This window comes from Lytechinus pictus, chromosome 12 (genome assembly GCF_037042905.1).
Source record: "Lytechinus pictus isolate F3 Inbred chromosome 12, Lp3.0, whole genome shotgun sequence".
NCBI classification, from domain to species: domain Eukaryota; kingdom Metazoa; phylum Echinodermata; class Echinoidea; order Temnopleuroida; family Toxopneustidae; genus Lytechinus; species Lytechinus pictus.
In genome coordinates this window covers 5,537,413-5,557,765 of record NC_087256.1, presented here as the reverse complement: position 1 = coordinate 5,557,765, position 20,353 = coordinate 5,537,413, and the positions used below count along the sequence as shown (strand labels likewise).

The 20,353-nt window shown below is 36.4% G+C and overlaps 2 protein-coding genes across 2 annotated transcripts; both read right to left on the bottom strand.

The window, feature by feature from the left end:
* On the bottom strand, positions 1 to 5,126 carry LOC129273425 (aqualysin-1-like). The gene is made up of 9 exons (XM_064107686.1): positions 4,959 to 5,126; positions 3,976 to 4,086; positions 3,310 to 3,450; positions 2,553 to 2,682; positions 2,091 to 2,200; positions 1,597 to 1,738; positions 1,261 to 1,445; positions 702 to 873; positions 1 to 254 (listed from the first exon to the last, which is right to left on the bottom strand). The coding sequence occupies exons 2-9, from the start codon at positions 4,081 to 4,083 to the stop codon at positions 115 to 117; spliced, it is 1,128 nt and encodes a 375-aa protein (XP_063963756.1). The 5' UTR covers positions 4,084 to 4,086; positions 4,959 to 5,126; the 3' UTR covers positions 1 to 114.
* An 8,958-nt stretch (positions 5,127 to 14,084) lies between these two features.
* LOC129272867 (aqualysin-1-like) lies at positions 14,085 to 19,824 on the bottom strand. Its single transcript, XM_054909957.2, has 10 exons — positions 19,763 to 19,824; positions 18,936 to 19,049; positions 17,950 to 18,060; positions 17,283 to 17,423; positions 16,604 to 16,733; positions 16,160 to 16,269; positions 15,651 to 15,792; positions 15,315 to 15,499; positions 14,756 to 14,927; positions 14,085 to 14,337 (listed from the first exon to the last, which is right to left on the bottom strand). Exons 2-10 carry the CDS (start codon positions 18,984 to 18,986, stop codon positions 14,198 to 14,200), a joined length of 1,182 nt encoding a protein of 393 aa, XP_054765932.2. The 5' UTR covers positions 18,987 to 19,049; positions 19,763 to 19,824; the 3' UTR covers positions 14,085 to 14,197.
* Between the last annotated feature and the right edge of the window lie 529 nt (positions 19,825 to 20,353).

The window sequence follows — 20,353 nt, the reverse complement described above, 5'->3', positions numbered from 1 at the left end:
TTCAATTTTCAGTGTTAACTTTATTAAATTATTCTGTCATAATACTATGTAATTTCTCTTAACAATAATAATTCATCTGAGACATCTTAAGGTCATGTCAGCCATGCATGTAGTTCAGTTGGTGTAGAGGAGAAGGTTTGGTGAAAGCCATCCCCTGTTGCTAACCTTACCGCTGGTGGCGCTGTTGAGGATTGAACTGTAGACGGAAGATGGTGACATGCTTGGGCTGGCGGCAAGGATAAGAGCAGCAACTCCTGGAAAAAAATCACACAAAAATATATGAAGATGAGTGGCATGCTCATTTTATGCAATAAGTATTCATTGAACAGAGATATACCTCTAGATTGTGCTATGAAATTAAAGGTACATTGATCAAACAAAGTTATTCCAAAATACAAGACACTGGTTGATGTAAGGGTGAGATATTCTTCTTCTGCTCTTACCCCTTCCCATATTCCATTTCCTCTCCCTCTCCTATCTCTGTCGTCCATTTTTTTCCAACTCCCGGTGTATGCAGTTAAGAGGACTCCCTCAAAGTGTTAACAGCAACCAACTTATTTCATCATTCAGTGAATAATTTATCACATTTGTGCCCTTTCAGAATATCTGGGTATCACAAGGACCTGTGGCAAAAAGCTTTGCCGTCATTCGGGCCGTCATTAAAGTCATCATTATAAAACATGTACAAATAGTCCATTTACCTGAGACGTGTGGGCAGGCCATTGAGGTACCACTGATGGTGCTGATGGCACTGTCAGATCCCTTCCAGGCAGAGGTGATGTCAACTCCAGGTCCGAAGATGTTCAAGCAGGAGCCATAGTTGGAGAAGTAGGCACGGGCATCACTGTCATCGGTGGCACCAACGGTAAGGGCCTAGAGTGGAAATCAGCGAGACCGTTATCGTCACTCGCACCCTACTGTTTTGGTTAATTTGATCCTGCATTTAGAATAGACTGTCTGGCAGCAATAGATATGCTGGAGATGATCAGTCTATAATTCGAATAATTTTGATTTGATACCCTGATAGCTTGAAAGGCAAAGCATCGAAACGTAGTATTTCTGGCTCTTTCAAAGTTTTATTTTTTACATATTAAAAGCTTCAAAGGGTCACATTCTGGATTGGACAAAAACATAATCATGCTAAGCAATTTAAAACCCTCGATGATGACCGAAATAGTACCATCTGAAAAGATTGACTGAAATCATACTAAAGACTAAGAAAACAATTGCTGATTGAATGATGACTTGATGAATACTTACATATCCAGACCTGGCTGGGGAGGTTCCACAAGCATCCTCATCACTGTTACCAGCGGCGACGGAGACAGTGAAGCCAGCATCGTACATGCGCCTGACAGCAGAATCAGTGGTGCTGGAGGCACCACCTCCAAGAGACATGGACACAACTCCTGGACGACGACCGTTAGAGACAACCCAATCCATTCCTACAATGACAGTTTAAGACATGCCAAAGGTTATAAAACTTATATCAAGGTGGTCCATTGATGATATCTACAGTGGATATGAAAGTAGTTTATTCCGTAACAAGCTTAATGGTTCATTTCACACTTCTTATAAATCACATGATGTAATTACCGTCGATGATTCCAGAGTTTGATCCGGATCCAAGACATCCGAGAACACGGATTCCGTAGATGTTGGAACTCTTGGCGACTCCGTAGTTGGTTCCACCAACGGTTCCTGCGCAGTGGGTACCGTGACCATTGCAGTCAACTCCCTATAAGATTGGGGCAGAAGTTTTGATAATGTTTGAGGTGATCAATATGATATGCAATACTTCTAGAACAAAAATTACTAAAATTCATGTTAAAGGATTCGCTTCGACCACTTGGGCTGTTGAGTGATTTCGTAATTGGCGCCATTCATAGGTACTTTTGTATATATTGCTAACCTTTGTAGCTCTAGTTTAAAAAAAGAAAACCATTCTTACAGGGGAGCCTGTAAAAAAATACTACAATGGGAAACGTCCCCTCTAAACTAAGAATAAAAAATGACGAATTGTACGATAAATGTATCAAGTGCGTCAGGGAAACAATATAGGAACAATATTGCTGCAACGTGGAACTAACATTGTTGTTGCCGATAGCATCGTAAGCAGCGACAGCACGGCCTCCGAAGTCGTTGTGAGTGGGCCATACACCGGTATCGATCACGTACACATTCACACCAGCACCAGAGTCTGTAAATGAATAAATAGGATTCATTTGACCATGTGACTTTCTATTTTGAGATATTACATTCTTAAATTGCCTTCAGTGAAAAAAGCGCTCGCTACATTAACGGTGAGTGTTCTCAGTTTAGTCAAAGATTAAGATTCGTACATTTTTCTAGACATATTAAATAAGGGAAGTTGTGAATACTAGAGCTCGAAAATTATCAAACTGTTTACATATACATTTAAAGAAATCAGTTAAATCCTAACGCTCATGGTTTTCTTAACGCCTTTCCCGTGCCATCTAATCAATTTCACCTGAAAGGTGGCTTTCTTATTTACCAAAAAAATGTCGATTATAATTTTCTTTGAATCTTACTCATTGGGTTGTATGAGCCATCAAGAGGAAGATTCCTCTGGTCAATACGGTCAAGACCCCATGAAGCGACGGCCTGAGTACGGACAACACCATCCTCCTCAACGTGTACGACTCCATCGAACCTGCGGAGCTGTAAAATAAGTCAAAGAAGTTCTTATAGTAATAAAAATATAGATTGAATCAATTAATTTAAGCCTTTAAAACTTCTGCAGTCATGTTTTGTGTGTGAAACTAACATTTAAGGCCTGCTCCTTGAAAGAAATGTCTCCGGCCTGGATGCCTAGTTGAAAGGTAGGCTTAACCAAAAAGAAATAGCCTTCATGGTCTCATGCGGTTAACAAGTGACATACTGATCCTCCCAAATCCTTCACCCCCCCCCCCCAAAGAATCTGTCAGGTCACATTTTTACGAGAGCTTATAAAGATACTCAATTGATAAATATATGTGGTTGGTTGTTTTTATAGCTTTTTTGGCCAAAGCGAAGTAAGGCACATATGGCCTAGTTAGGTCTATTTTATTTCGGTCATAGTCAAAGGTGAAGTATTTTGTGAAAATATCACATATCCCATCTTGGCATTCTCTACGCCAGGACCTAACACCTTCCACGTCAAATCCATCTAGGGATTAGATAAATGGACTTGAATTGTAAACTGGCCCCTTGTTTCAACGATTTTCTCGAATTAAAATTTGGACATTGACCATATTCAAAATTAAGTGTTTTTGTGGTCGAAACATCCATTGCAGACTGTATACTTACGAATTCGACAGCATCCTCGCTGAGCTCAAGAGAGAGGGTATGCATGTTCTTGAAAGTCTTGAGGATCTTGGCAAGCCTGAAAGTGCGGGATGAGAAAGCTGAAGAAAGACGGGCACCAAACTCACTAACGTCGATATTGTCCTGAAATAATGGGAACAAATATATGCATGTACGTGTTTGATAACTGCTAGAGTGAAGAGAAACGTAACTATATTGGGGATAATCGGAACAGATCGGAATGTAATTTCGAGGTTTTACCAACTTTAAATTTTATAGGCAAACTTCATATACATGCGGAGTTTATCAAGACAGCAGACATCGTTTCTCAGTCAAACTATAATCTAAAGCAATTTTTTTAAATATTGTTTCCTACTTTAAATAATTTACATTGAACATGAGTTTTTAAATAATATTAGTAATAACGTTATGGATATTTATATTTGTAAATATGCTATGAGAAATTGAGAATGGGAATGGCGTTGCGCGGTGTCGAGCCCCTCAAAAGGATCTCAGACTAATTCCAACATCAAAATTATAAGACAAGATATTAAAACGATTCTTCTCTTGCTGAATAATAGGGCTCAACAGTGAAGATATCATCCTAGTCTCAATTAAAGGATAGTAGAAACTTTTATTCACGAAATGCGAAATTAAATGCAAACTTACATCGATCATGACAAGGTACTTGTCCTTGATGCTCTCCTTAGCACGCTGAAGAGGAGCGATGCCATAGGCAACAGCCAAAAGGGCGGTAAATACAATCAATCCACGCATTGTCTAATGGAAGGAAATTTCATAATAGTTAAAACATTATGAATTATGTTTATATTGATGACAAGAATTAGCCTTAGTGCAAGTATTATTCGTCATGATCAGGCTCGTATCAGAATCATCGCCCATTAAAGGCTTTTCACCTAGCTCTTCTAAAAGACACGGCAATCCTAACGTATCAAATTAATTTGAATGAATACAGTAAATATCAACAAGTAACACAATAATTAATATATATTTGTAATCAATTTTATACAAGATAAAATTTCGACGTCTGATCTGAAAGGGACTGTTGCATCACTGGAAAAGGGAAGAAACACACACTCCAATGCATTTTCTTATGACGAAATTTCAAATATTACAGTTTTTCGCATTTTGCAACATCACTTTTCGTATCATTGAGTGATCATTTAAAAAAAAAAGGAATAATTATGGACAAATCCGTACTATATTTGAATCAAGAATTTTACGCGATTTTAGCCCTTGAATTCTGACATCTAGGCCGATAGTATCTTTTGGATACAAGACTAATTCTAATATCATTTGCGTCAGTAATGTCAGTATTAACAAAAAATAGGAATCATAATAGAAAATATTTTGGAAATTAACTACTTCTTGACCACCGTTTAGAATTTCAAATGCAATGGATGAACTAACATGATTGTGTTAAGAATTTCTTGTTGAGTTTGGTTCAAACTTCTAACGTGGTCTATCAAACTCACTTTGAGAGAAAACCTTATAACAAAAGTGTGGCATGAAAATACTGCTTTTCTGATTTTCTTCTCAATGAAAACAAAGGTCCCATCAATGATTTTTAACTTTGATTAACCTGATGAAATAGTAACAAATATGTAAGATAAATTGTAGCATAAACTCACCGTCGTTGTCTAATGGTACGTTGGTCTGGAAACTGGAACCAATGTAGATCCATGTACTGCCATCGTCTTATATAGATGCCCCGGACCAATGTTTTCTCAGAAAAAATGATGTGGTAGGCCTACGTCATATAATATTTATCATGAATGCAAATAGATTTTGATAATGTGATTAGATTAGCTATTCGATGTCTGGTGGTGTTCTACATGAATCATTTTTTTTCACTAAGGCAACACAACGATACGATTAAATCGGAATTGTAAACTTATTCAAGGTCCCGGACTAATGGTGGCAGCGGTGGGATGAAAAAACTAGTGCAGATTGTATGCAAATGAAAAAGCAAGGGAGAATGGAGACATACACAAACCAACACACCATCACTCACACTTACACACGCACAAGAGTGAATTGCGGAACCAAATGTTATTTTGTTATATTTTTTATGTAAAAATATATATGTATATTATTTCAGACATTCAACTCATAACGATGAAAAAGAATGAAATGTTAAACTCAAATTATTTCCCAGTTTAAGGGAAAATAACTCGAAAGATTACGAGAATAATATAAACTTGGCTTGGTTTTCAAGTTTCAAATTTACATGAATTGTATTATCATGAAAACCATGGAAGCTATTTCAGATTATAAACCAATTATTCTACGTTTTCTGTATATTATTTGTCACGTTTTGTGATATAATGTAATGTGATATGATAAAATATGTTATGATATGATATAATATAATATAATATGATATAATATAATATGATATAATATAATATAATATAATACATGTACTGTACAATAAAATATGATATATTACAATAGGTCTATAATATAACATGAATAATAGGTATATTTTTTTCTCACTCTGCCCCCCTCTCTCTCTCTTTCCGTGTCTCTCTGTATTTACATATTTAGATAAGTGCATGTGGTACAAGCCACCTGTTGTGCCTTTGTTAATGCCCTGCTTCCGTCTGCTATTTCGGATGTCAGAATGTGGGGTGTAAGGCCATATTTGCATAATATATTAAAAGATTATAATTATGCATTAATCACTCATGATATTAACCGTTAACCAGTCGTTGTAGGAGCAATATCAGTGTCCATTCATTTGCAAAGTAAACAGTCACTGGGGGGGGGGGGGGGGGGGGCAATGACCAAAATCTTCAAATGTACATTTAAGAATATTCACATTATAAAAATTATAAATTTAAAGTATTCATAACCGACCGTACCGATGTGAGCTTTGCTTTTAACTAGTTACAAAGCATCGGAAAGCGAGAAAATTAAATAAGAATGTTATTTAAGATAAAACTGAAGTTTCAAAAGAAACTTGAAATAAGTGTTACTAATGATTTTGTTGCTAGCTTCACATTCATGTGAAGAGATCAATATATATTATCATTGTACAAGAGCTAGGTCTATCAATTAATATTTCACGTGCAATTGCACAAGGAAGACACCAGCTAATACCATAATCATCTTATTGATATCTGTATGTTCTTATGATAATCCTTTGATGACGTACACAACAGCTTTCCTCATAAGGCACCATTGATCCATTGATCTTAACCTAAGGTTAAGTTTTTGAAATGTCATCATAACTTAAAAAATATATGGACCTAGTTCATGAAACTTGGATAATAAGGTTTATCAAGCATTACATCCTACCTGAGTTTCAAGTTCCCGAGATATATTTCATCTTCATGATTACAAATTGTGCTTAATTAGAATTTCCCTTTTTGTCTCGCCTGCATAGCAGAGCGAGACTATAGGCGCCGCTTTTCCGACGGCGACGGCGTCGTCAACATTGAAATCTTAACCCAGGTTAAGTTTTTGAAATGTCATCATAACTTAAAAAGTATATAGACCTAGTTCATGAAACTTGAACATAAGGTTAATCAAGTATTACTAAACATCCTGCATGTGTTTCGGGTCACATGATCAAGGTCAAAGGTCATTTAGGGTCAATGAACTAAGACCATGTTGGGGGAATCAATGTCGAAATCTTAACCAAGGTTAAGTTTTTGAAATGTTGTCATAACTTCAAAAGTATATAGACCTAGTTCATAAAACGTAAACATAAGGGTAATAGTGTATCACTGAAGATCCTGCCTGAGTTTCAGGTCACATGATTAAGGTCAAAGGTCACTTAGGGTCAACGAACTTTGGCCATGTTGGGAATATGTGTTGAGTTGGCTTCATAACTTTAAAAGTTTATGGATCTAGTTCATGAAACTTGGACATAAGAGTAACCATGTATCCTTGAATATCATGTGCGAGTTTCAGGTCACATGACCAAGGTCAAAGGTCACTTAGGGTCAACGAACTTTGGCCATGTTGGGAATATGTGTTGAATTGGCATCATAACTACGGAAGCTTATGAATCTAGCTTATGAAACATCGACATAAGCCTAGGATAATCAAGTATGAATGATTGTTTTGCACATTTCTTAGGTCACAAGATCATGGTCAAAGGTCATTTAAAGGTCAATTAATTCTGGCCATGTTGGGAATATGTGTTCAATTGGCATCACAACTAAGGAAGTTTATGAATCTAGCTCATGAAAAATCGACATAAGGATAATCAAGTATGAATGATTGTTTTGCACATGTCTTAGGTTACATGATCATGGTCAAAGGTCATTTTGGGTCAATGGGAATAATATTTTATTATCATATAAGTGTTTTCTTCTGTGAATAATATTCATTAGCTATTTTCAAAGGAAGCACTGCTGCTATATCGCATTGCGTAATGCAGGCGAGACTGCCGGAGGCGTTCCACTTGTTTAGGTCAATATATCCACGGACATATCACACATTTCAACTCGTGTTACCACTATGTTAAATTTTGCTTGTTTCGGAGATACGTTTCATGTTCACGATAACGATTACAACAAAATGCCCAGTTTCAGGGAATATATCAATTGAGCATTATCAATTGAGTAAGATACCATGTTCATAAATTATGCAAATTGTTGATCCTTTTCAGGTCAATTACAGTATATCCAAGAAATAATTGTTGTCGCATTATTATTCTTTAGCGAGATACGCGTCATGTTCATGAATTTCAAATCATACGGTACCTCTTTTAAATTCGTTCCGACGGGCCTGTTGTCATGTGAATTTACAAGTTTGGTAAGTCAAGATTATTATCTCAACCTTTTTTTACTCGAGGACCACTTTGACTCTCAGATTTTTTTCGAGGCCCACCTACCAAACTTAAAAAAAAGGATGTGACTTCTCGATCGACTCAAAGATTGTCTCGACAACTATAAGGAGCATATTAGTGCATAACTTTATGATCTTCTGCTGCAGTGGCGTAATGAGCCAAACAAATAAAATTGAGGGGGCTTGATATGGCGTATTGCGTACAATTGATAAAATGTTGCGAGCGAGCATGGCGAGCAAGCAACAATTTCGACATTTTTATTAAAGAAATCTAAGTTTGTGATAGATTTTTGACACAATATTAAAAAAATAATCTCATATTTCACCTTATCCCTTTTCCCTTTCTTTTCTTTTCTTTCCTTTTCTCTTTTTTTCTTCTTGGTCATGAAATATCTGGGGCCAAGAGCCCCCCCCCTATCTGTACGCAAGTGTTCTGCTGTGAATTAAATCCAGCCTTTTTCATCTCGAAACACTCTTTTGGCTTTCCTGCACTCTTCTGATGTTTTATGTTTGCATGGTAATAGATGTCTCTGAAGCATTGACGATTTAAGCGCCTTATTTGACAATAACTTCAGCACATTCGACACACATTGCTTTTGGTTTTGCATCACTGCGCAGTTATGATAAATCCAAATTTAAACTATTCAGGGTCATATTTTCTTAGTTACCTCCTTGGACTTTTCAACAATAGATTTGATTCCTCCCTCACCATTTCGCTTTAAAACACAGTCCATTTTGGTGAAAGTATGTTTCGTGAAATTTGAACATATTAAAGCTCTCATTAAGCACATTCGAAGCAATCAGTTTGAGAAATAAATGCATTTGCAAAGGTCCGGTGAATGGGAAATAATTAACTACATACACAATATGCATGCAAATGAGGCCTGAGGATCATATCAAAGTTAGATCGAAACCATCACAACAGGCTACCTATAGGCGTGCCTTTAGCTTTGTTTGACCCACGGAGACCGATCAAACATACCATTTTCGGACATTAAATAGAACATGTTAATATACTATAATTTTCCCCCTATTTCTTTCTTCTCTGGAGCTTCTCGCGGCCCACCTGGGAGAGCTTCGCGGCCCACCGGTTGAGAAGCGCTGTCCTAGACTATATCTAGTCGACTTTGCAAATCACTTTATCTCGATCTCGTCAAGTAGATGACATTATAAAGCCTCCGTAATCATGGTAATGGCAACGGGAATTTTATTTCAATTTTTTCAAATCTCATCGTAGTGGATCCGTTAATGACAATTTCACATAAGCCTGCTCTCTGACCCCCCCCCCTCTCTCTCTCTCTCTCTCTCTCTCCCTCTCTTACAGTTTTCAGACGAATGCACAGAGAGCGTCACGCACCTTTAAGTCGAAGCAGCAATCCCCTGGAAAACGAGTAGCATTCTGGATAAAACATGTCCTCCAGAACGGATATGGACACCTGAGGAACATAGGATCTGGATCGTTCTTTAGTTTAATACAATATGCGTGTCTCGATCTCATCATTCAATTATTTATATTAACTTTCATTGCCATTCTAATCTATCGTATGATGAAACAGTGAACAATCAGAAGTCTTGAATACACTATGTTTTAATTGTTATGATATTCATTATATCAAATTGGCAATCGGGCGTAACGATTGTTGTAAGTAATACTCTGTTTTTAATTCAAAGCGATTCAGTCTCCTATGGAAGCTTAAAAGTGCCACCCAGATGTTCATATAATCATCTCGTGATGTCTGCATCTCTTAGGGAAAGGATAAGATGACGAGAGCTCGGATTTCGTCATGTCTACATCCCGTGTGAGAGATGATCAGATGACAAGATCTTAGATCTCGTCATGTCTTCATCCCGTGTGAGAGATGATCAGATGATAAGATCTTGGATCTCGTCATGTCTACATCCCGTGTGAGAGATGATCAGATGACAAGATCTTGGATCTCGTCATGTCTACATCCCGTGTGAGAGATGATCAGATGACAAGATCTTAGATCTCGTCATGTCTACATCCCGTGTGAGAGATGATCAGATGACAAGATATTAGATCTCGTCATGTCTTCATCCCGTGTTTGTTTGTTTGTTTGTTTGTTTTATTTCCGTCATAAAAAATACATAACAATATATATACAAGAGATACAAGGAGTAACATACACATACATAATGAAATAAATTCTAAACATTGATTAAAAGAAAAGAAAAGAAAAAAAATGATTGATTGAAACATGTTAAGAAAGTTAAAAGATCAAACTTAAGACAGGAGACGGTTGGATAACCCATATTCAGCTGCACCAATTATATGTGCAGCTGGTCTTCCATGGGGACCAAGTAAAAAGAGAGTCATAGGGAGCGGAAAATGAGAACAGAAAAGAAAAGACCAAAGAGGGAAATGAAGGAAGAAAGAAAAGAAAAGGTAGAAAAAAGAAAGAAAGAAAAAAGGAAAGGAGAGAGAAAAAAAAAATCACTATCAGTTTGCTTACTCCTACCCCCCCCCCCAAAAAAAAAGAAATCAATGTCTCAAATGTGACAACGCTGATCTAAAAGAATTTAAGGTCATACAATTACGAATATTATTTGGGATACTGTTAAACAACTTAGTCCCCCTATAGAAAAATGTGCGTTTGCAATAATTAGTTCTGGGTTTGGGGAGGCACAAATTATTTTTTCGAAAATGGTAAGGTCTTGAGGTGTAAAATATGTATTTTGTTAGATATTTGGGAGCCAAATCATGGAGGATCTTAAACATCATTGTTTGAATATGAAAGTTTTGCCTAGACTTCAGGGTTTGCCATTCCATTATTTCATGAATTTGAGTCAGTAGAAACATGTGACCGATTATTAATATTAAGGATAATTCTACCAGCTCTATTTTGCAACTTTTGTAGCTGATCTGTATATTTGTCATAGGAAGATTGCCATATTACATCAGCATAATCCAAGTTGGGTAGTATAACGCTCTGATAGATAATTTTCAAACTATTCCTATTGATAAATTTACTTAATCTACGGAGGAACGAGATCATATGACCCACCTTTTCACTTAAGTGGTTAACATGAACATCCCATTTCAGTTCTGAATCAATATACACACCCAAGTATTTCAGCGAAGATACTTGTTTGATGGTATGACCATCAATTCTTAAATCTAATCCATTGTGTTTTTTTTAGCATATGTCTATTTCCAAAAAGCATGCACATTGTTTTGTCATAATTAAGTTTAAGTCTATTAATGTCTATCCATCTATCAAGAATGAGCAACTCTCTATTTAACGTTGATTGAACTACGTGGGGATCTTTATGAGAAAAGTAAATCACAGTGTCATCTGTATAGAGATGGATGTTGCATGACTTGAAAATAGTAGGTAAATCATTAATAAAAATTATAAAAAGCAGCGGACCTAGTATCGATCCTTGAGGAACCCCTTGCCTGATTGGTAATTCTTCAGAGTTGCGGTTATGAATACATGTTACAATTTTTCTGTCTGAAAGGTAGCTATGAAACCAGTTCAAATTTGTTTCTTTAATCCCAGCTCTTTTAAGTTTTTTCAAGTAGACATTGAATGTTAACCATATCAAAAGCTTTTTTGGGGTCAATGAAGACCGCACCAGTGTATTTTCCATCATCAAGGTCCATTAACCAATCATCCGTGACTTTGATTAGGGCGGTTGAGGTAGAATGTTTAGGACGGAAGCCTGATTGGTCCAAAGTGATAATGTTATTACAATTCAAATGTTGTACGAGCTGTTTATGGATTAATCTTTCAAGAACCTTCGATAAACAAGAAAGAATAGAAATCGGTCTGTAGTTATTAGGATTTGATCGATCACCTTTTTTGTGTAACGGAATAACTTTAGCAATTTTCAATTTCTTTGGAAAGACACCTTGAACGATGGATTCATTCATAAGATAGCTAACTGGACGTATAATTTAATTTATGGACATTTTTAGTGAGAGATGATCAGATGATAAGATCTTGGATGTCGTCATGTCTACATCCCGTGTGAGAGATGGTTGGATGGCAAGATCTTGGATCTCGTCATGTCTTCATTAGAAGAGATGATCAGATGGCAAGATCTTGGATCTCGTCATGTCTACATCCTGTGGGAGAGATGATCAGATGGCAAGATCTCAGATCTCGTCATCTCTCCCACGGGATGTAGACATAACGAGATCCGAGATCTTATCCTTTTCCATAAGAGATGTAGACATGAATATACGATTATAATCATCTGGGTGGCACTTTTAAGCTTCCATAGTCTTCCCTTTAAATTACAGACGCACTTGGTTTAAAATTGATTTAAAGCAGATACGAACCAATAGCGTCATCTCGAATCCTCAACTACTCATACCTGGCCAGTTTCCTGAACCACAATGCTAGTGTAGTCTAGTAATATAGACCCAATTGAATGATAGCATGCTAATTAACTACTCCATACATTTATACCGCAATGATTATGTTACCAAGTAGCAAAACAATTACTTTTCCTCTCAAAACATTTTAGTTTCTCTATACAAATACAATTATAGGTCAATTTATTCTCTGTAGTATTAGTAGACATCTGAAAACGTATATTTGAAGACTATGTACTTATAACACACAGTCAATGAGAGACCACATACAGTTCACTCCCCCTTTAAAGTATATTGAGGCTGTAGACAATATACCATCATTTCAATCTTTAGAGATTATCGTACCCAAAATAAAATGAGTAAACGGAAGCGATTTGATTCTGAAATATTCAATGCTTATATAGTCGCCCCTCTATAAGTATATACCTTTCATTTTTGTAAGAAAAATGTATTAGCTTTGAACCCCCCCCCCCCCCCCCACCCTTTAACTCCTTTGTACTCGTCTTCTGACTCCATATAGAAAGTTTAATAATTTCCCTCCCTTCATCATATCTGCACATCAAGATGACCTTTTTTTAGTCACATACTCTTTCCTTTTTTTCAAATGGATTTCCTACTAGAAAGAACGTTGTGACACAGTGAGAACACTAAATCACTGCCTTAAATTTCCCTCGGAGATTGTTATAAAAGGGGTACTCCAGGCTAAAAAAATGATTTGAAAAGAAAAATTATACAAACAAAACGTTGAAAATTTAATCAAAATAGGACAAGGAATAACAAAATTAAAGCATTTTAGATATTTTCATTATTCCGATAAAACAGTTCAAGGCATGTCTTCATGAATATTCAATGAGCAAACTGATGATGTCATATCCCCACTTGTTCTTTGGTATTTCATAATATGAAATAGGGTTTATTCAATTTTTTCATCCAAGAACTGAAAAGATTTTATTGACAACTGATTTAGTGCATTAGATATTCATTGCTGCAACTTATTTCTTTATAAAGGAGACATAACATTCACACATGTATGAGAAAATGAAGCAATTATAATTTCATGTAATAACATAAGAAAAGGGAAGTGGGGATATGACATCATCACCCCACCTTTAGAATATTCTTGTCTATTTGCATATTACGGTTTTCACAAAATATTGCTCAACTTTAAAATTCAATGACTTCGTTATTTGATATCAGATTTTAATTACATTTTCTGCATTTCGCTCTGTGAATTTTACTCTATTTATTTAGATATAAATATTTTCAACCCGGAGTACCCCTTTAATAGCTTTGTGGTTACATTGGGTCCACTTTGTTCTTTCCTGTAGGAAATCACTTTGAAAATAACAAATATGAAAAATCAAACACAAACAAAAACAGATACATAAAACTAGAATATAACGATCACGTACTTTAATATTGATTACAGCCCGCACCCACCCCCATTATGGCCACACACACACACCCTCACCCACACACATGCTCACACACACACCACACCTTCACAAGAAAACAAACAATAATACTACACTCGCACAAGAACCAACATTGTATGATTATGTAACAGTTGTAGCCGACATAAAATAAAAGGACCATCAAAGACTTGTACTTCAATTTTCATTGTTTATTTATTAAATCATTCTGTCATAATACTATGTAATTTATCTTGACAATAATAATTCATCTGAGACATCTAAAGGTCATATCAGCCATGCATGTAGTTTAGTTGGTGTAGAGGAGAAGGTTTGGTGAAAGCCATCCCCTGTTGCTAACCTTACCGCTGGTGGCGCTGTTGAGGATTGAACTGTAAACGGAAGATGGTGACATGCTTGGGCTGGCGGCAAGGACAAGAGCAGCAACTCCTGAAAAAAAAACACCCCAAAAATATGGAGGAGATGAGTGGCGTGCTCATGTTATGCAATGAGCATTCATTGACGAGAGATAAACCTGTAGATTGTGCTATGAAATTAAAGGTACATTGATCAAACAAAATTATTCCAAAATATAAGACACTTGTAGATGTAAAGGTGAAATAGTAATCTTCTTCTCCTCCTACCCCTTCCCATATTCCATTTCTTCTCCTATCTCTGTCGTCCATTTCTTTTTAATCCCAGTGTAAGCAGTTAGGAGGACGCCCTCAGAGTATTAACAGCAACCAACTTATTTCATCATTCACATTTGTGCCCTTTCAGAATATCTTGGTATTACAAGGACCTGTGGCAAAAAGCTTTGCCGTCATTAAAGTCATCATTGTCATCCTTATACAAATAGTCGACTTACCTGAGACGTGTGGGCAGGCCATGGAGGTACCGCTGATGGTGCTTACAGCACTGTCAGATCCCTTCCAAGCAGAGGTGATGTCAACTCCAGGTCCGAAGATGTTCAGGCAGGAGCCATAGTTGGAGAAGGAGGCACGGGCGTCACGATCATCGGTGGCACCAACGGTCAGGGCCTAGAGTGGAAATCAGCGAGAGCGTTATCGTCACTCGCACCCTACTGTTTTGGTTAATTTGATCCTGCATTTAGAATAGACTGTCTGGCAGCAATAGATATGCTGGAGATGATCAGTCTATAATTCGAATAATTTTGATTTGATACCCTGATAGCTTGAAAGGCAAAGCATCGAAACGTAGTACTTCTGGCTCTTTCAAAGTTTTGTTTTTTACATATTAAAAGCTTTAAAGGGTCACATTCTGGATTGGACAAAAACATAATCATGCTAAGCAATTTAAAACCCTCGATAATGACCGAAATAGTATCATCTGAAAAGATTGACTGAAATCATACTAAAGACTAAGAAAATAATTGCTGATGGAATGATGACTTGGTGAATACTTACATATCCAGACCTGGCTGGGGAGGTTCCACAAGCATCCTCATCACTGTTACCAGCGGCGACGGAGACAGTGAATCCAGCATCGTACATGCGCTTGACAGCAGAATCAGTGGTGCTGGAGGCACCACCTCCAAGAGACATGGAGACAACTCCTGGACGACGTCCGTTAGAGACAACCCAGTCCATTCCTGCAATGACAGTTTAAGATATGTCAAAGGTTATAAAACTGATATCAAGGAGGTCCATTGACGATATCTACAGTGGATATGAAAGTAGTTTATTCCGTAACAAGCTTAATGGTTCATTTCACACTTCTTATAAATCACATGATGTAATTACCGTCGATGATTCCAGAGTTTGATCCGGATCCAAGACATCCGAGAACACGGATTCCGTAGATGTTGGAACTCTTGGCGACTCCGTAGTTGGTTCCACCAACGGTTCCTGCGCAGTGGGTACCGTGACCATTGCAGTCAACTCCCTATAAGATTGGGGCAGAAGTTTTGATAATGTTTGAGGTGATCAATATGATAAACCATATTTCTGCTTACGCAATACTTCTAGAACAAAATTACGAAAATTCATGTTAAAGGATTCGCTTCGACCACTTGGGCTGTTGAGCGATTTCGTAATTGGCGCCAATCATAGGTACTTTTGTATATATTGTTAACCTTTGTAGCTCTAGTTTAAAAAAAGAAAACCATTCTTTCAGGGGAGCCTGTAAAAAATACTACAATGGGAAACGTCCCCTCTAAACTGAGAATAAAAAATGACGAATTGTACGATAAATGTTTCAAGTGCGCCAGGGAAACAATATAGGAACAATATTGCTGCAACATGGAACTAACATTGTTGTTGCCGATGGCATCGTAAGCAGCGACAGCACGGCCTCCGAAGTCGTTGTGAGTGGGCCATACACCGGTATCGATCACGTACACATTCACACCAGCACCAGAGTCTGTAAATGAATAAATAGGATTCATTTGACCGTGTGACTTTCTATTTTGAGATATTACATTCTCAAATTGCCTTCAGTGCAAAAGACACTCGCCACATTAACGGTGAGTGTTCTCAGTTTAGTCAAAGATTAAGATTCGTACATTTTTTTTTAGACATGCTGGGGAATTTGGGAATACTAAAGCTCGAAAATTATCGAACCGTTTACATATACAATTAAAGAAATCATATAGCTTGACGCCTTTCCCATGCCATCTGATCCTTTCATATCAGACTGAAAGGTGGATTTCTTTTTTACCCAAAAAATGTCGATTATAATTTTCTTTGAATCTTACTCATTGGGTTGTATGAGCCATCAAGAGGAAGATTCCTCTGGTCAATACGGTCAAGACCCCATGAAGCGACGGCCTGAGTACGGACAACACCATCCTCCTCAACGTGTACTACTCCATCAAACCTGCGGAGCTGTAAAATAAGTCAAAGATGTTCTTACAGTAATAAAAAATATCGATTGAATCAATTAATTTATGCCTTTAAAAATTCTGCAGTCATTTCTATTAGCCTTCAGGGTCTCATGCGGTTAACAAGTGACATACTGATCCTCCCAAATCCTTCACCCCCCCCAAAAAAAAAAAAGAATCTGTCAGTTCAGATCTTTCGAGAGCTTATAAAGATATTCATTTGATAGATATACGTGGTGGGTTGATTTTCATAGCTTTTTTGGCCAAAGCGATGTGAGGCACATATTGCCAAGTGAGGTCTATTTTATTTCAGTCATAGTCAAAGGTGAAGTATTTTGTGAAAATATCACATATCCCATCTTGGCATTCTCTACGCCAGGACCTAACACCTTCCTCATCAAATTCATCTATAGAGATTAGATAAATGGACTTGAATTGTAAAATGGCTGCTTGTTTCAACGTTTTTCTCGAATTCAAATCTGTACAACGACCATTTTCAAAATTAACTGTTTATGCTGTTGGTGGTCAAACATCCATTGCAGACTATACTTACGAATTCGACAGCATCCTCGCTGAGCTCAAGGGAAAGGGTCTGCATGTTCTTGAAAGTCTTGAGGATCTTGGCAAGCCTGAAACGGCGGGTTGAGAAAGCTGAAGAAAGACGGGCACCGAACTCACTTACGTCGAAGTTGTCCTGAAATAATGGGAACAAATATATGCATGTTCGTGTTTGATAAATGCTAGAGTGAAGAGAAACGTAATTATATTGGGGATAATCGGAACAGATCGGAATGTAATTTCGAGGTTTTTACTAACTTTAAAGTTGATAGGCAAACTTTCATACATGCGGAGTTTCTCAAGACAGCAGACATCGTTTCTTAGTCAGACTATAATAGAAAGCAACTTTCTTTAAATATTGTTTCCTGTTTAAATTAGTTTACAGTATACATGTGTTTTTAAATAATAACGGTTTTTACGTTGTGGATGTTTATGTTTGTAAAGCAAGGTGCTATGAGAAATTGAGAATGGGAATGGTGTTGGTGTTGAGCCCCCAAAAGGATCTCAGACTAATTCCATAATCAAAATTATAAGACAAGATATTAAAACAGTTCTTTTCTTGCTGAATAATAGGGCTCAGCAGTGAAAGATATCATCCTAGTCTCAATTAAAGGATAGTATAAACTTTTATTCACGAAATGCGAACTAAAATACAAACTTACATCGATCATGACAAGGTACTTGTCCTTGATGCTCTCCTTAGCACGCTGAAGAGGAGCGATGCCATAGGCAACAGCCAAAAGGGCGGTAAATACAATCAATCCACGCATTGTCTAATGGATGGAATGAAATTCATAATAGTTAAAACATTAGAAAATAAGTGTGTCTTGATGACAAGAATTAGCATTTAGTGTAAGTATTATTTGTTATGATCAGGCTCGTATCAGAATCATTGCCCATTAAAGGCTTTTCCCCTTGCTCTTCTGAAAGACACGGCGATCCTAACGTATCAAATTAATTTGAATGAATACAGTAAATATCAACAAGTATCACAATAATTAATATATATTTATAATCAATTTTATACAAGATAAATTTTCGACGTCTGATCTGAAAGGGACTATTGCATCACTGGAAAAGGGAAGAAACACACACTCCAATGCATTTTCTTATTACGAAATTTCAAATATAACAGTTATTCGCATTTTAAACATCACTCTTCGTATCATTGAGTGATCATTATAAAAAAGAATAGATATGGAAAAATCCGTACTGTATTTGAATCAAGCGTGCTATGCAATTTCAGCCTTGAATTCTGACATCTAAGGCCGATAGTATCTTTTGGATACAAGACCAATCCTAATATCATTTTCGTCAGTAATGTCAGTATTAATAACAAATTGGAATCATAATAGAAAACATTTTGGAAATTAACTACTTCTTGACCATCGTTTAGAATTTCAAACGCAATGAATGAACTAACTTGATTGTGTTGAGAATTTCTTGCTGAGTTTGGTTCAAACTTCTAACGTGGTCTATCAAACTCACTTTGAGAGAAAACCTTATAAACAAAAATGTAGCATGAAAATACTGCTTTTCTGATTTTCTTCTTCTCAATGAAAATGAAGATCCCATCAATGATTTTTAAATTTGATTAACCTGATGACGTAGTAACAAATATGTAAGATGAATTGTAGCATAAACTCACCGTCGTTGTCTTGGTACGTTGGTCTGGAAACTGGAACCAATGTAGATCCATGTACTGCCATCGTCTTATATAGATGCCCCGGACCAATGTTTTCTCAGAAAAAATGTGGTAGGCCTACGTCATATATTTATTATGAATACAAATAGATATTGATAATGTGATTAGATTAGCTATTCAATGTCTGGGGGTGTTCTACATGAATCATTTTTTCACTAAGGCAACACAACGATACGATTAAATCGGAATAGTAAACTTATTCAAGGTCCCGGATTAATGGTGGCAGCGGTGGGATGAGTAGGACCATGCAACACTGAAAATATTTGCTCTGAAAATACTAGTGCAAATTGTATGCAAATGAAAAAGCAAGGGAGAATGGAGACATACACAAATCAACTCACACTTACACACGCACAAAAGTGAAATGTGGAACCAAATGTTATTTTGTTATATTTTTGTAATTGTTCTGGATAAGATATATAACAAATATATATGTATATTATTTCAGACATTCAACTCATAACGATGAAAAAGAAACGAAATGCTAAACTCAAATTATCTCCCAGTTTAAGGGTAAATAACTCGAAAGATTACGAGAATGATATAAACTTGGCTTGGTTTTCAAGTTTCAAATTTACATGAATTGTATTTATCATGAAAACCATGAAAGCTATTTCAGATTATTATTATTTTACGTTTTCTGTATATTATTTCTCATGTTTTGTGATATAATGTAATATGATATGATATAATATAATATAATATGATATGATATAGTATAATATACTGATAAATATACATGTACTGTACAATAAAATATGATATATTACAATAGGTCTATAATATAACGTGAATAATAGGTATATTTTTTTCTCACTCTACCCCCTCTTTCTCTCTCTTTCCGTGTCTCTCTGTATTTATATATTTAGATAAGTACATGTAGTACAAGCCACCTGTTGTGCCTTTGTTAATGCCCTGCTTCCGTCTACTATTTTGCATGTCAGAATGTGGGGTATAAGGCCACATTTGCATAAAATATTAAAAGATTATTATTATGCATTAAAGTGATTGGTTAACATTGGTTTGACTTTTTTAAAAATCTGAGCTAGAAGGTCATACTTGTCACCTGTGTCTGTGATATGTTACAAAAATGAAGCTCAGAAAAAATTGCGTTCGAAAATAATTATTTAGTGCTTCAAATATTGAAATATAAAGTGACCGAAAAGACCATCTTAACTTCATCCCATACACTTATGTGTACTATTTAGGCGTCTATACGACGCCTATTTACAAAATCGGGGTTTGCCTTGTAGTTTTAGCTTTTCATTCTCAATAATGGTTGTTTTCAGGGTTTATTAGTTCTAATACATGTACTTGTACACATGTTTCATCTTGGTTTGAGAATTTTTTAAATCGGCTGC

Bases quoted from the DNA above. Each gene is read 5' to 3' on its own strand.
- LOC129272867 (XM_054909957.2), bottom strand. From the start codon at position 18,986: ATGGATCTACATTGGTTCCAGTTTCCAGACCAACGTACCAAGACAACG. The intron at 18,061-18,935 runs GTGAGTTTATGC...TCCATCCATTAG, and splicing joins AACGTACCAAGACAACGACG to ACAATGCGTGGATTGATTGT. The intron at 15,793-16,159 runs GTTAGTTCCATG...CCAATCTTATAG, and splicing joins ATGCCATCGGCAACAACAAT to GGAGTTGACTGCAATGGTCA.
- LOC129273425 (XM_064107686.1), bottom strand. From the start codon at position 4,083: ATGCGTGGATTGATTGTATTTACCGCCCTTTTGGCTGTTGCCTATGGC. The intron at 3,451-3,975 runs GTAAGTTTGCAT...CCATTATTTCAG, and splicing joins AGTACCTTGTCATGATCGAT to GACAATATCGACGTTAGTGA. The intron at 1,739-2,090 runs GTTAGTTCCACG...CCAATCTTATAG, and splicing joins ATGCTATCGGCAACAACAAT to GGAGTTGACTGCAATGGTCA.